The sequence below is a fragment of the Lissotriton vulgaris genome, chromosome 9, assembly GCF_964263255.1.
Source record: "Lissotriton vulgaris chromosome 9, aLisVul1.2, whole genome shotgun sequence".
Classification (NCBI taxonomy): Eukaryota; Metazoa; Chordata; class Amphibia; order Caudata; family Salamandridae; genus Lissotriton; species Lissotriton vulgaris.
Genome location: NC_141697.1, coordinates 927,372,934 through 927,387,637, shown reverse-complemented (window position 1 = coordinate 927,387,637; position 14,704 = coordinate 927,372,934). Strand labels below are relative to the sequence as shown.

Sequence of the window (14,704 nt, the reverse complement as noted above, 5' to 3'; positions counted from 1 at the left end):
GGAGATCATTAGAGTGAAGCAAGAGTACTTTGCTAACCTGACAATGGCTCTTTCCTCTCCCAGGGATCTTTTCAAAATAGTGGACTCGCTCTGCACGTTACAGATACCGGACCCTATAGTAAGCTCCCAGGAATTCTGTGATAAAATCACAGGATTCTTCCACTCGAAGATTGCGGACATTTATTCGAATCTCGAATTACAAAGATCTGTTACCCCTCCTCCCCCCGCCCCCTCTTTTCCTCTTTCGAAGGAGGTTTTCCCTATCACCTCTATGAGTTTGTCTGAGTTTCCGCCTCTATCTCATCAGGAGCTTGACTTGCTTTTAAATAAGACAAGGTCGGGGTCCCCTTTGGACCCATGCCCCCTTAAGGTCCTGAAGGAGTGCAGAGACTCCTTACTGCCCTTATTGTTGGACATCATGAATAGGGCTTTGAGAGAGGGCATTTTTCCATCTCAATGGAAGAGTGCGGTGGTCAAACCCCTCCTAAAGAAGCCTACACTAGATCCCGAGGTGCTTAAGAATTATTGCCCCATTTCTTTGCTTCCAGCTCCGGCAAAGATGCTGGAGACGCATCTCAATCAACATCTGGCGGTATTCCTTGACTCCTCGGGTCTCTTAGATCAATCTCAACACGGCTTCAGGAGGTACCATAGTATCGAGTCAGCCCTCACGGTCGTACTGAACAACATCCGCATGGAGGTAGACCAGAGACATACCACCATCCTGGTCCTTTTGGACTGGACAGCCGCCTTCGATACCCTATCCCCTTCGGTTTTAACATCTCGCCTGACGGAGATAGGGGTGGAAGGGGGAGCTTTGAGTCTGCTGGCCTCCTTTCTGGACCAGAGGGAACAGAGGGTTAAGCTGGGCGAGTTCCTATCTCCATCCCTGCCTGTGCAATGTGGGGTTCCACAGGGGTCGGCATTAAGTCCGACCCTGTTTAACATCTACGTGACCCCGCTTGCCAGGCTGGTTAGATCTTTTGGGATGGAGGTAGTCTCTTATGCTGATGACACACAGATCTTGGTGTCCCTCTCCCACCTGGGTAACTCGTCACCATTCAACTTCAGGAACTGCATGGAAGCAGTGTCCCAGTGGATCATCTACAATTCACAAAAGTTGAATGGTGAGAAGACTGAGATCTTGGTGTTTGGCCCAAACAATAACATCTGGTCACCTGAATGGTGGCCGCCTTCGTTGGGGACCTGTCCTACTCCTACGGAGTCGGCACGGAACTTGGGAGTATTGATTGACCCCGCCCTCTCCATGACTCTGCAGGTGAACAGAACTGTTGCTACCTGCTGGGGTATCATTAAAATACTTCGAAAAATAAAACATTATCTGTCTCTTCAGGCGCGGAAGCAAGTGGTGGTAGGACTTGTCGCTTCGCGACTTGATTATTGTAACGCCTTATACACCGGCATGAATAAGAGCCTGATACAGCGTCTTCAGACCGCCCAAAATGCGGCAGCCAAATTTGTTCTGGACGCTCCTAGACTAGCGTCAGCAACAGCAGCTAGGAAGGCCTTACACTGGCTTCCTATTGAATCGAGGATCATCTTTAAAACGCTCTGTCTGACCTACGGTGCACTCTCCGGTAAGGGTGCGGGGGTGTCAAGAAACTGCTGCTACCCTATGTACCGGGCAGAGACTTACGCTCCTCCTCAAGGAGCCTGCTGGTGGTACCTCGCTTCCGTAGGAGCAAATGGGGCGGTAGGGCTTTCTCTTCAATTGCCCCTAAGTCATGGAATACCCTTCCTTGTGAAATTAAATCTCAGTCTTCCGTTTTGCTTTTTCAGAGAGCACTTAAAACATGGCTGTTTGCAAGGGCGTACCCGTAGTTACTGTTCATTTGTTTTTATGGATTTGCTGTTAGGCGCCTTGATGCCTTCGGGCTTAGTTGCGCGATATAAGATTCTTTTTCATTTTCATTTCATTTCATTCATAACTATCTTGCGCTCTTGAATTAACTGCAAAAGGCACTTGCAAGCTTGTCTTCATCTTGGACACTGCGGACAGCTTTGTCTTGCTGGTGAAGGTTGTCTTTTCTGCTTCAATGAAAATACATGCTGGGCTTTACGGCAGTACCTTTTCACTCCAAATCTAACTCATCGTGTTCGTGAGAACGTTCATTCACAACTTGGCCATCTCTGGTCTCAACAGTCTTTGGAGGGACCTAGGCCAACCCTTTCCATCCAATGTAACTAATATATTCTATTTCTACTTGATATAAATTAAAAATATGTTTTCTTATTTTATTAATTTTAATATTCATGCTTTTATAGTTTTATTAATATTCCCACCTTGAAAGTTGCTTCTTGCAACGTCACTTCACTTATAGTCAATTGGTGGCTAGTCCTGTGATTTCACAATGTATGCTAATTAAAGGGGACTCACACATTCCTCGTGAGACACTGACTGAATGACGCTGTCATTCACAGTCTTGTATTTTTTTTTCTTATTTCGAACTCTTTCACAATCTGTTTCAACCTGTAAGGAGGTTAGACGCCAGAAAAGCTTTTTAAAAAGCTACACATTGAATTCAAGTATACGCACAAAACCAATATGTAATTTTTCAGAGCCTACGTTTAGAACGCTGGGAACGAGCACCAGAGTGGCAGCACAAAGTGACTGTAGCTTGAATCTGACTACCAAGTTATAAATAGTAAACGTTAGATGGCGCCTGGGGAGCAGTTTGCCCAATCTAAAATGGCAGCATAACCACGACTCTCTCCGAACTGACACTGCTTCCGCTGACAGTATCTAGGGGCGTGTGTATTGACGACCAGTTGAGTACCTCCCCATCGGCCTTGTGGCTGTACCTGCTCGGCCGGTTGTACTAATGTGCATATTTATGAGTCCCGTGGGCGGTTCCTAGTGCATTATTCATGAACTTCTTGTTCCAATAGTCTTTTGCTACGGAGAAGTTTTGCAGTGTTTCGTCTGACTGCAGGAAGGGGAAAGAGGGCGCGCGTCTAGTGTGCGCAGGCGCAAAAGCAAGAAGTGTGAGGCAGGCAGCGCGAGACACCGAAGAAGTCAGCTCGAGACGCGGAGCAGCCTTCGCGAGGCCCGTTTGGAGCCCTCAAAGCGCACGAGCCCAGTCCCCTGCAGTGAAGCCCGAGGGAGGCGCCCGCACGAGCCCCTGCACCGCTTCCGGCTGCACAGCCAGCGCACAGCGCCGCCATGGTGGATTATCACACGGCCAACCAGCCCTACCAGCCCGGGCCCAGCAACAACGGCGGCGGCCCCTACATGGCGCAGGACGACGAGTGGGATCGAGACATGCTGCTGGACCCCGCATGGGAGCGGCAGCAGCGCAAGGTGAGAGGGTGGGACCTACCGGGCGAGGGGGGTTAAATGTGTATTTTGAGGCGATTTCCTTGTGCACTGTAGGAACCATACCAAGCCGGGTAGGTTGGGGATGGGAGGCTATAAGTACCTGAGACAGAGATTAGAGGAAGGGAGACCTAAGGGGAATCACTGTGAAATGAAGATGGGTTGGGCTCATAATAGAGGTGAGGTGGGGGTGAATGGCCCTCTGCCCTATTAAGTATGGCCTCTCTTACTTAAAAGTAATCATTGTCTGCTATGATCAGCGAGCCTCAAATCTGCAAGATATCCGCGCGTTACAGCTTAAGTTTCAAGTAAACGCAACTAAACTTTGACATGCTACGAATAAGGATGAAGTGACGCTAGAAGGGGGCAGACATGTCACCAGGAAAGGGGGATGATGTAGGAAGTGGCAGCGACACCGGATGATGAGTGGTTGGGAAGTCCTTAAGTTACATGGAGAGGAAGTTAGGGTGCTTGGCTGCATGATGTGGTGATGGAAATTTGGGTGGCAGTTGATGGAGAATAGGGGATGGTTGGCGAGCGAGTACAGGGATAGGAAAGGTTAGGCAGAAAACGGGGTGTGGCGAAAGATGGGCAGGGCGGCACAGGAGCGTCTCGAGACGCACCCTTCACACACATGCGAAAGATGCATTTATTGCTGTCACAATTTTTTTTTTTATTGGCTAATATTTGTGTTTTTTCAGTTGTACACTCGTACTTTTTTTCTGGCCGTTCTACAACCTGTAGAACTTGTGATGTGGAAAAATGAACATTAAAGTTCCCTGTTCATCCCAACAACCGATGTTTTGAAATGTATTATAATCTCCATTTAAATATTGCATTGTTTTGCATATCCTCCTGCCAGCCACTTTACAGGCATAGTATGATAATACATATTGAGTGACAATCGCCAGTAAACAGCTCTTTTACATATGGTTTAATCTCGTTTTAAATGTGCATCGGCATTTAATGTGGCTATTATGAATGCTGCTATTTTACGAGGGTCACTTTTCTGCATATGTGGCGTATTTACACTTTTGCTGTGAGCTACGTTACAAAGTGTACTGGGGTGTTGCTTGACTAAAAATGTTCTGATGACTTGGGTTGTCGGTTAATTAGATGAGCATATGGGATTAGTGCTACTTGTATGAAGCACCGATTAGTCTCTTTGTTAAAAATAACAGTTTGATGGTAAACGCAGCCCTTATTATCTGTGGCCCATGTCTGGTCTGACCTATTAGTACTTAGTACTGTATCCAAATGGAAAAATATCGCATTGCCAAACGTATCAGAGTACTTTTCAACCCGGAGCTATTCTGTGAAAACCAAGGTTGAGAGCATTTGTTGGCAAGGTTTTTGTGGGGGGTGGAGTGGTGGTGGTGTCAGGAGGAAATGACAATGAAACGGCTTGGAATAAATACTTGGGTAATATTGATGTTCATAGTAACCTTCCACATTGTCCTTAGATCCATGAGCTCCTTAAGTCGTTCTTGTGATTAGACATGTGAATGGGCAAAATGCCCCTTCTATTTTTCACTCCTTGTTCTGTAGCATGATAGTATCTCCAGATTTTCACATGCAGGTATTTTGCAATGTTTGTGGAGATTATTTCTAATCTGACATCTCTTTTTGGTCACTGGCATCCCAATAATACAGACTGGATTGAGACTACATCGGCATAAGCTTTTTGTCTTTAATATTGAATTTATCCAGTGAAGTATTACTTTTGAGGAGTGTAAAATCAAGATGAATCTCCAAGATGATGAATAAAATATACATTTATTCAGAGAGAGGAAATGTCCCATCCATCAGCTAAATCAAGTCAGGTGCAACTGACTTCTTCATCACTCATCCACATTCTATTGCTTTGGAGCTACTTAAACAATAACCAGAGCTCTTGAAGGAATAGGTATATACAATAATGTAAGAGACGAGTGAAAGGCACAATACTACAAGGAGATTTGCGGCGGTGCCCTTGTGTCATCCAGTTAAAATGTGGATGGAAATAATGTTGTCTAGTTAGGATGATTCATGGTTTCTGTCTGTCATTATTATGTTTCTTTATTATGTTTGTGTCTGTCAAAGGTTGTTAGTATTTCGAGGTCAAAGTTGTGAAATAACCATGAGTTAATCACTTATTGGGAATTAAAAGCTTGATGTGAACATCTGTTCACACATGTTTCCGCAAATGTCAATCCTCTGATTTTTGAGTACAATTTGTAGTAGGATGATCATCTATATCTTACTTTATCCATATAAAAACAATATTCTTATGCATGCTATTTATTAACACACTTCAGTTGTAAGCAATGTGCTTAACACTGTTTTAATCTCCATACAATTACTATTGTTTCTGCAATAAAACGGTATACACACACCAAAAAAAACTTAGTAAACCATTGATTGAATCTGTAGTGTTCTAAAATTGCTTTTTGCCATGGACGATTATAATCAAACTTACTTTGCCATTGCATCGTTATAAATGCCAGAACTGAGTTATTGACACTCCCCCTCACCTTCTCTCCAGACTGAGTCGCAATATAGGGAATATCTCTACAAAGATACAGAAACTTGTTTGAAATCCTTATGTTAAGTATTGGAGGTAAAACACATTCCAACCTTTTTCTCATCCACTTATATGGACAGAATTTGAGACTGGCAAATATTTTCAGATACTTTAGCTGTTTTCCAAGAGTAACCCCATCAGATTTACAACTCTATTGTTCACTAGTCCGTATCTCTTTTTCCATCTTAACTATTTGGACAGAATCCTGCTGTCTTGTTTAGTGACACAGTCAATTGCTTAGAATTGGGCGTATGCGAAATGTTAATTGCGCCTTCCTTATTAGTGTAATATTGATAATTTCTTGCAATAAAGTGTACTAAAACCTACTGCGTTTATGCCATTACACCACATTGCGTTATTTCTGGGAGAAATTTAAATCCAAGATGTACTGTTCGGGTAATTTTTGAAAGCGAGCTGCATTCCAGGTGATTTTTTTTGTTTGTTTGTTTGTTTCCAGACCGTTTGGGTCATTTTTAAGCGCAGAACTACAACCCAGAACGCCAGTGACAATGTTTTGTATGTGATTGATCGGAAATGAACTCGAAATTACGAGTTGGATTTTTACTTGACCAGACCATTTGAGATGCATTTCATGTAGTTACCCATTATATGCTTAATTTCACTTAATTATGCGGTAATTGCAGCAAATTATGTGAGTTCCACACACCCTACTTGGAATCTTTTGATGCATTCAGGCTCTTCCAGGAACCTAACTCTTAATCAATCTGCATCACATGGATTATTGTGCTTGTCCTTGATGGTGACATCTCCTGTGAAAATTGTTTGGTGTCAATACAGGTGCCAAACATTCAAAGAATGCCTGGACTCTCTTGTTCAGGAATCAAACATTTACAATGCTGGTCTTTGCAGCAAGCATTTTTCATTTAGCAAAGCAGTTCCAAGTATGCCTTAAAGCTGTTTGTTTTGTAAAAGAACACAGTCCGAATTGAGAGACTTCTCTCATTGAATTCTTGTGTAGCTGTTACTTGTGTTAGGTATAAAACACCTACTTGAAAGTATTATGTTCTTTTCATACATTGGTTAGATGTTTTTCGGGATGAAGGTGGCACAAATGGTGATGTGGAACTGTGTGGGTACCTCATCCTTACAACATCACACTTTCCCCCCCCTTAGATTTAGGCTTTAGTGTTGGCAGTGAGAAGATTGTAAAACTCTCGCAAAGCCTCCTCACCACAGCTAAGACATGCCTTTGCATCAGCTTGTTTTTGAAGCTGTATTTTTTTCACTTTGCCCTGAAACGCTCTACCCCAGCTCCCTACTGATGATAATGCACCAATAGGTGCGAACATTCAACTGTCTGATTTCAGTATAAATCTCTCCAGGTATAAACAGATCAATGTGACCTGTTAATCTTGAAAGTTGATATAACTCTCCAAAATACTAACCTTGGATTACATTAATTTGGAAGTGAATGTTCACAGTTTAATCATCTCATGTTCAGAAAATTACTTTACTGCAAACTTCAGTATAGCAAGGATACACAAAAAGAAGCAAGTTTGGTCCGTCAGCATCTGACCAAACGATCATATGAGTCTTTTTTTCATCAATCATTCACTTGAGATAATCCTCAGCAGTTTATAGGCTTAACTCGCCCAGATTGTCTGTGCTCGGCGGCCTCCTGTCGAGCATGAACTGCTAGTGCTGTGGCTGTTTTGCGTGAAATCCAGTTCTGTTCACATTTGGCACTGCTTCCTGGCATCCTATGTACTTCTTTGATTGCTTCCCTCTAGTCCATGCTCGGGACCTGTTGGAGAGAGGGATGCATTACCACCAGACTGATCATTTGATTAATGTCTTGACCTTCTGATTACCACAATCCCAACTCCTACCTTTGTTTGTACACCCAGTGTGGATATTTGCTCTCCAGGCTAGAGTGGAAGGAAGGTGCTGCTTTCCCTGCTGGCAAGTATTTGGGGGGCCACCCCCCCTCATATTCCACCTGGTACACAACCTGTTAGCCCTCTTTGGACGTGACTGGTAATTGCAACTCCTCATCTTTTACACCTTTACATTTGTCTGCTTTAGTAAATATGGTGGGCTCTCTAATTCTTTTCCTGACCTCTTATCCCACTGGATGGTAGGATGTTGCTGCTCTGCCTGGACATCATGGCTCGGGCCATACCCTCGTCCAGGTTATCACTCCGACATGTATGGTCCCCTGCTTGGACGCTGCCTTTGTCAATTCCTTTGTGGCAGAGGTAGAGGATGGGATTTTGTTGGAAAAACTGAGACCTGCGGCCCTGCCTTTGATACTGCTTTCCTGTGCAACAGCTGCCTTGTAGTATTTACCCCTTACAATGAGCTTTTTGAAACCTTTAATAAGCTGTGCAACACGCTTTCTTCCGTTCGTGTATCAGTATACTTTGTCATTGTGGTCTCTTTAATTAGCATTTTGGACTTGGTACTGCTGGTATCTAGAGAGGCTTGGTCCAATTTTCTACCAAGCCTGCAACTATTTATTTGAACGACCTTCTGTGTTTATTCTAGGCTGTAGACGTGCGCTTTATCATGAGTTTTTAGTTTGTTGCACTCTGACTTTGCAAATAAAATACCATAGTTTCCAAGGCCTGTGACCTTTATTATTGAGCACCTCATTGAAACCTGTTTAGTCATGATGGATTTAAGTAGAGCTGGTGGGTGTACTGTGTGACTTGGTTGAATTCCTGTAAAATGTAAGCATTTTCAATGCGCAGAAGAACAGGTCCGCATGCGTTCCTGTACTTGTCATAGACAAAACTGGTTATTCCCATAGTTTATCAGTGACCACTCGAGATCTGATTGTATAAAATTAAAATGTATCGTGTAGTAAAAAAGATTAGGACTTTAAAACTTAACAAACTTTATAAAACTCCCACTAGAGAACCTTTGGCAAAAAAGCACCAGACACCTTTGGCATTCTTTGTGCATGTCCTGATTGCTTGACGGAAATTCTAGAGAGGTTATGTTGCAGGGCGGATTTTGTGTGTAATCTCCTTAGTTTGTGAACCTATTTTGGTTGAACTTCTAGTTTGAAGTTTATCATATCCGGACATTACTTTTTTAGCTACCTACTGGAAAGGCCTAAAAAAAACAAAGTGCTGAATAGCCGCCTAGTAGAACTGTCTCGTGGTAATTTTTATAAAAAAATGTTTTCGTACATTGCCAAAGTTAAACATTAGCTAAAAGAAGCCTTTGAGAATCTTAACTATTCCTGCAGCTAACAAGCAAAGGTTGCGTTTACATTCCACATAGGCTTCACATTCCAAGAGAGCAGCAACTGAGACGTGAACTAAGAGGTCTGTCTTCTTGGACCTGCTAGATGTTTTCATCTCTTAGCACCTCAGCAGTCTGCCATTCTAAAAATCTCGTATTTTCTTGGGCCTTGTATGCCAATTGACTTAGTTTCATATTCGAAAACTCTAGTAAAGTGCTCTTTGTTCACTGTTATTTAAAGGCTACGTTTTCGTCTAGTCCTTTGCGTTTGCTATTTTCTTACAACTCCTTTTTTCAAGGAGTTCCTTTATTTTCACAGTATTTGCACCTGTTGCCACTGGACCCTAGCCTTCTCCTCATGATCTTTCCCCTTCTTTACTTCTGCAGAGGGGTCTTGGTGCTTAGAACTAAAGGAGCCACATAAGCAGCTTGTTTATCAGGATGCAATAACTTTGTTTTATAGCATTGAAACTACAAAGCTACTATTTCCAAATTAATCTCGATTTAAAAGCTCAAGTTGCTTTGTTGTATAAGATGGCTGTCTGTACTGTTACAAGTGCATGTGTAAAGCTGAATTGGCAGCTGATGAGGCAGCCTGTTAGTCGAGTCCGACTGCTACGGAGTTTGTATATTAATTATTCCATCTTCTGAACACCAAGGTTGACTCTTTGCAGCAGTCCAATTATGATGTTTCTGAAGTCGGCCCGATCCCTCGAGCTTCATACCAAAGACAGTTTGTTCTCCAGGTACATGGTTGTGCCAACCTCACTGTTGCCTATTTATTTTTTTAAACCTTTCATTGAAGAGGGTGCAACACCCTCTACTAAGATGATGGGCAATCCTTGCTAAATAGAAGTTGTGTATCCTGTAGTCAAGTGCTGCTTCTGCTGTTATGTTTTCTCAGCCTTTAGCTTTGAGACCCACATGGAAGGAGCTGACGCTAGTCAAGAGGCGGGGGCTAATTTACATGGGGTCTCTCCTCACATGTTCACTGTCACTCCATGTTACTGCTGTATGTTTACATGTACTTAGTGAATGCACTATATTTAACTTTTCACCATGCAAGCTGGAATCACTTGAAACTTCTGGGCTTTAGAAGTGTAGTATTGAGTAAAACATGTGCCTTTATTCTGTAGGACCCAATGGTATGGAAGAGTAGCCAGTTTGCAACCTGGGTTTGTAGTTTTAATAATGCTTTGTGAGACGGGCTGGCTTTAACAAGTTTTTTTCTGTGCACAGTGAAGTCAAAACCGTGAGTGAAGTATTGCAATGCACATAGAGAGCTTTAGCCTGGTTTCAGTAATAGGGAGAGACAGAGACCTAATGAAGGAAAGAATTTACTAGTAAAATGTTTGATAGTTGGACTGAAGTATGGCAACTGGGAGGCAAATAGAAGGACTCTTCAGTGTTAAAAGGTGATAGTTTCCAAAGGCTTTCATAATGGTTGTCTGTGTTCGTAAGACTTGCAGCATTAATATAAAATACTGTTGCAAAGTCAACAGAAAGCAGGAGATCAATTTGTAAGGGCAATGCAGGTAGGAATCGGTTAGTTAGCACATGGGTATCCGTTAGTTTTTTGTTGCTTTGGTGATTTGGCTTGATGGTTGTAATTTAGTATAGTGGTAGGAACCTACTATGTTTTCCTTAAGAAAGGTTGTTGAGTATTATAGTAAGATAGAATAATCATGTCCCAGACGAAAGGGTGTTATTCTCTGGTTCCTTGTTATGTCGCTTGGGTTTTTTTGTGCCATGAAGAGGTGTAGTGTTGTGATTTTTGTTATGTCTAATCCCCTGCCCTTGTTTTTGTCTGTTTGGTGGCCAACAATGTTGTGTGAAGCATTTGCGCATTCAGCAAATTCTTCCATTTGTTGCAGCCATCGTATTTTTACTGAGGTGGGTTGTATGAGTTTTAGTCTGTAGCCTGATGACAGAGTAAGTTATCTGTTTACGACATGCTAACTGGCTATTCTTAATTTGATGCCAGATTTGAGAAGGATTAGTATTTGGACGTGCGTTCATGAAAGTTCTTCCGTGTCATATTGTTGTGGTTTTCCAAGGCTAACAAAGTGGTAATTTTGATGGCTTCTTGGTTTCCCTGACCGATGGCACCCTCTCCCCTAAAACCTCAACAGACTTTCTGCTCCCCTGTGGACTATTGGCCTAATTACAAGTTTGGCGGTCCATAGTGGTCTGACCGGTGGACGGACAGCAATAGCACTGCTGCACCTGCCGGGTATCCGCGATCCCTGGTGATGGCACGGCGGTCTGGGGCTCTAATATGCTTGGCTATGGCACCGCCGAGCATAATTGGAGTTTCCTCACCGCCGCAGTTTTCTTGGCGGTCAGGAAACAGATGGCCCTACAGAGCCACCTGTTGCCTTAGGGCCTGTGGATGCATACAAGAGGGCACATGGTGGGCATTACCCCTTGTTCCACCACAGCATTGACATTACAGTCCATGCTGTGCTGGAACGCGCTGCCTTTCTAAGCCTCTCCTAAGAGCCTTGGAAGGTAGCGCCTTGGACCAGCTGCCATAGGACCACCCGCCTGGATTACAACTTGTAAACCGGCGGGTGGTCATCGGTGGAGTTTGGCGGTGTGGAAGTGGGCCTGTGGTGTGCCACAATGCCAAACTCATTATCCTGCCCCAAAGCATCCCAAGCCAATGGCAATCTAGAGGACATTTGATTCTCTGTGTGGTTTTAACACATCGCACCTTTGGGCATCCATTATGTTGGACATGTTTGCCTCACACACCCAGAAGGATGTCATGCTTCATCATTGGCGGTTGCTCCTCGTCGGGGAGGCGGTGCAATCCCCGACGGGCTCACCTCAAAGAGGGGCTCTTTGGCGGAGATCTTTTTGTCCAGTAGCCTGTTGGTGAAGTGCGGGTGTGTGGGCCAGGGTAATCCAGTATCCTGGAATAAAGGGTGAATTAAAATGTAGCAGGGGGTGCCGGAAACCTCTTTATTCTGGGGGTCCCCCTACTGCACTAAAAGTGAGGGTCGGTCAACATGTTTCTCGCATGGGAATTACCCGCGATTCGTCAGGACCTAGTGAAATTATAGAAAAAAGGGGTTTAAAAGGAAACCATGCTGGTGTCATGCGTTCCGTGTGGGTTAACTCAGGGGATAATCCTATGCCTAAAGGTCTTGGACTAATGGCCACCTGAGTAGTCGGCGGGTCGGTACAACAGGGTTTGCCTCTAGTTCTGGCTCAAGAGCCTGTGTCCGTGCGAAGTCACCTACCCATCACCGCCGAGCTCGGCGGTGATGGGTAGGTGACTTCGCACGGACGAATCGCGGGTAATTCCCATGCGAGAAACATGTTGACCGACCCTCACTTTTAGTCTCGCTTTGGGTTACGCTACCGAATTTGCCGCAGCCCAACGAGCTAGTTTTCACCTTTTTTAACTGCAGTAGGGGGACCCCCAGAATAAAGAGGTTTCCGGCACCCCCTGCTACATTTTAATTCACCCTTTATTCCAGGATACTGATTACCCTGGCCCACACACCCGCACTTCACCAACAGGCTACTGGACAAAAAGATCTCCGCCAAAGAGCCCCTCTTTGAGGTGAGCCCGTCGGGGATTGCACCGCCTCCCCGACGAGGAGCAACCGCCAATGATGAAGCATGACATCCTTCTGGGTGTGTGAGGCAAACATGTCCAACATAATGGATGCCCAAAGGTGCGACATACACACCTTAGGTCAAGCCAACCTTTCCCAACTTCTTTAGGAACAGTTCAGCAACCCCCCTCTTTGTTGATACGTGTAAATCACACGGGCACAAGCTGTTGCTGGACCTTCCTCCCCCTTTTCCAGGGAGGTAATTAGTGGCCAGCTGATCGAGTGATCACTCTCCCTCCTTTTTGACGACTGTTTTAACACATCGGCCAGGAGATTTACTAACGCCCAATATCGTCCCACTTGCAATGATAGCCAGCCACAAGGGAAAACCTACCAGACCCGGACAGTTCTGAAAACTAGAAATCTGGGGCAGGCCAAAGTGGGCGCTCCACATGTATCCCATACCATTTTCTTACCACAATGTCAAATGTTGACAAAACCACATTTCTTCGCATTTGTGTGAGGAAAACCTCTGGAATCTGTGGAGAGCTGCAAATTTCCTACCACACAGCATTACCCCAAGTCTCCGATAAAAATAGTCCCTCACTTGTGAGTGTTGGCCAAGAGACCTTGACACAAAAGGCCCTTAAGTGCTACGTGGAGAGATCAGCAATAGGATTTGGGGCCATGATCGGCTGCTACCTATGGTAACCTACCAAACCCAGGCATTTTTGAAAAATCAACAAATGGGGGATTCCAGGGTGGTGTGCTTTGCGTGAATCCCACAAGGTTTTCTTACCCACAATCCCCAACAAACCTCTAACCTTTTCTGAAATCATGTATTTTCCTTACAAGTCTGTGGTGGAAACATCCGGAATCCACAAAACTCCTAACACCCAGTATTGGCCCACTTATGCCGGTTAAAAGCACTGCACCACTTGTATGGTTGGGCATAATGCCGGCGACAGGATCTGATCAAACCTATGTCAATAGGAGCCCCAATGCAAGGGCTCCCATTTACCTTGTTTGATCAGTTCCTGTTGCTGGCTGTAGGTCCAGCCACTCCCGGCTCCTGCAATTTTTTACAGAGCTGTTCCTTTGTCTCTGATGGGCTTATGCATATATTTAAAAATCTGCTTCTCCAAAATTGGGTCTGCGATATTGGAGTTGTAAATTAAAAGTTAAATAAAAAGATATTTAAATCGTAACATTGCAGCACTTTTATTTTTTGTATTTTTTGTTAAATGTGGTCTATATCATCTGCAAAAAGCATTTACTTGGCCAAAATGTTGGCTAACAACAAAGAAATGCATGAGTTATTTGATTTACCAGTGATTTATCGAATTGAGGTGGTAGCTGAAATCTTCTTAAAGTTTTGACAAGTATTTGTACAGCTAGTAGCGTAGTAATACTGATCCCACTAGTCCACGAAACTGGGAAATGTTGTTCGATCTGTGTTTGAAGCAATGTGTTGGTGAATACCTTGAAATAGTAGGTTTGTAGGAGTTGTGGTTTAGGTCTAAGATATTTTTGAAAGTAAAGGGCAAACGGGCAAGAATGGGTCATTCATGGAGAGGGGGTTGCTTATAATTTTTCGATAGCTTCTTACAAGAGTTCTGCATCTTTGTAACGCTGAAAGCAAGAGGCGTTGAAGTTTAATACCGCTCATTTGATTTAAATCTGTAAGATTGCAAATTAAATCGCCCCTGACTGGATTAGACCATCACCATGCCCAGACCAATCCCTTAACTCGCTCAGCTCCCTTACTTGCTGTTTTTCTGTGTGTCAGATAGAAGTAGGATGATTTTGATAGGGATGAGTGTTTACAGTTTAAAGTTTGTTCGCAGTATTTGAATGAGCTGTGTGCATCACCTGGTCCTAATGTCCGTCTTCTACAACTGTGCTGAGACTACACCACGTTTCCTTTGTTTCCACAGTTTTGAAACAAGTGTGCTCGGATAAAGGGCAGACTAGTTTGTAAATCACTTACAAGAATTTAGTATCAAAGCTGTTATTTTGTAC

At 43.8% G+C, this 14,704-nt stretch overlaps 1 protein-coding gene across 1 annotated transcript in view; it reads left to right on the top strand.

Moving 5' to 3' along the window:
- The first annotated feature begins 2,792 nt into the window (after nt 1–2,792).
- The window catches only part of LOC147692541 (alpha-actinin-4), a 335,353-nt gene continuing 323,441 nt past the window's right edge, over nt 2,793–14,704 (top strand). The window contains exon 1 of the mRNA XM_086938767.1: nt 2,793–3,322. Coding sequence (XP_086794893.1) covers nt 3,185–3,322 — 138 coding nt within the window. The 5' untranslated portion in view covers nt 2,793–3,184. The remainder of the gene's footprint in view (nt 3,323–14,704) is intronic.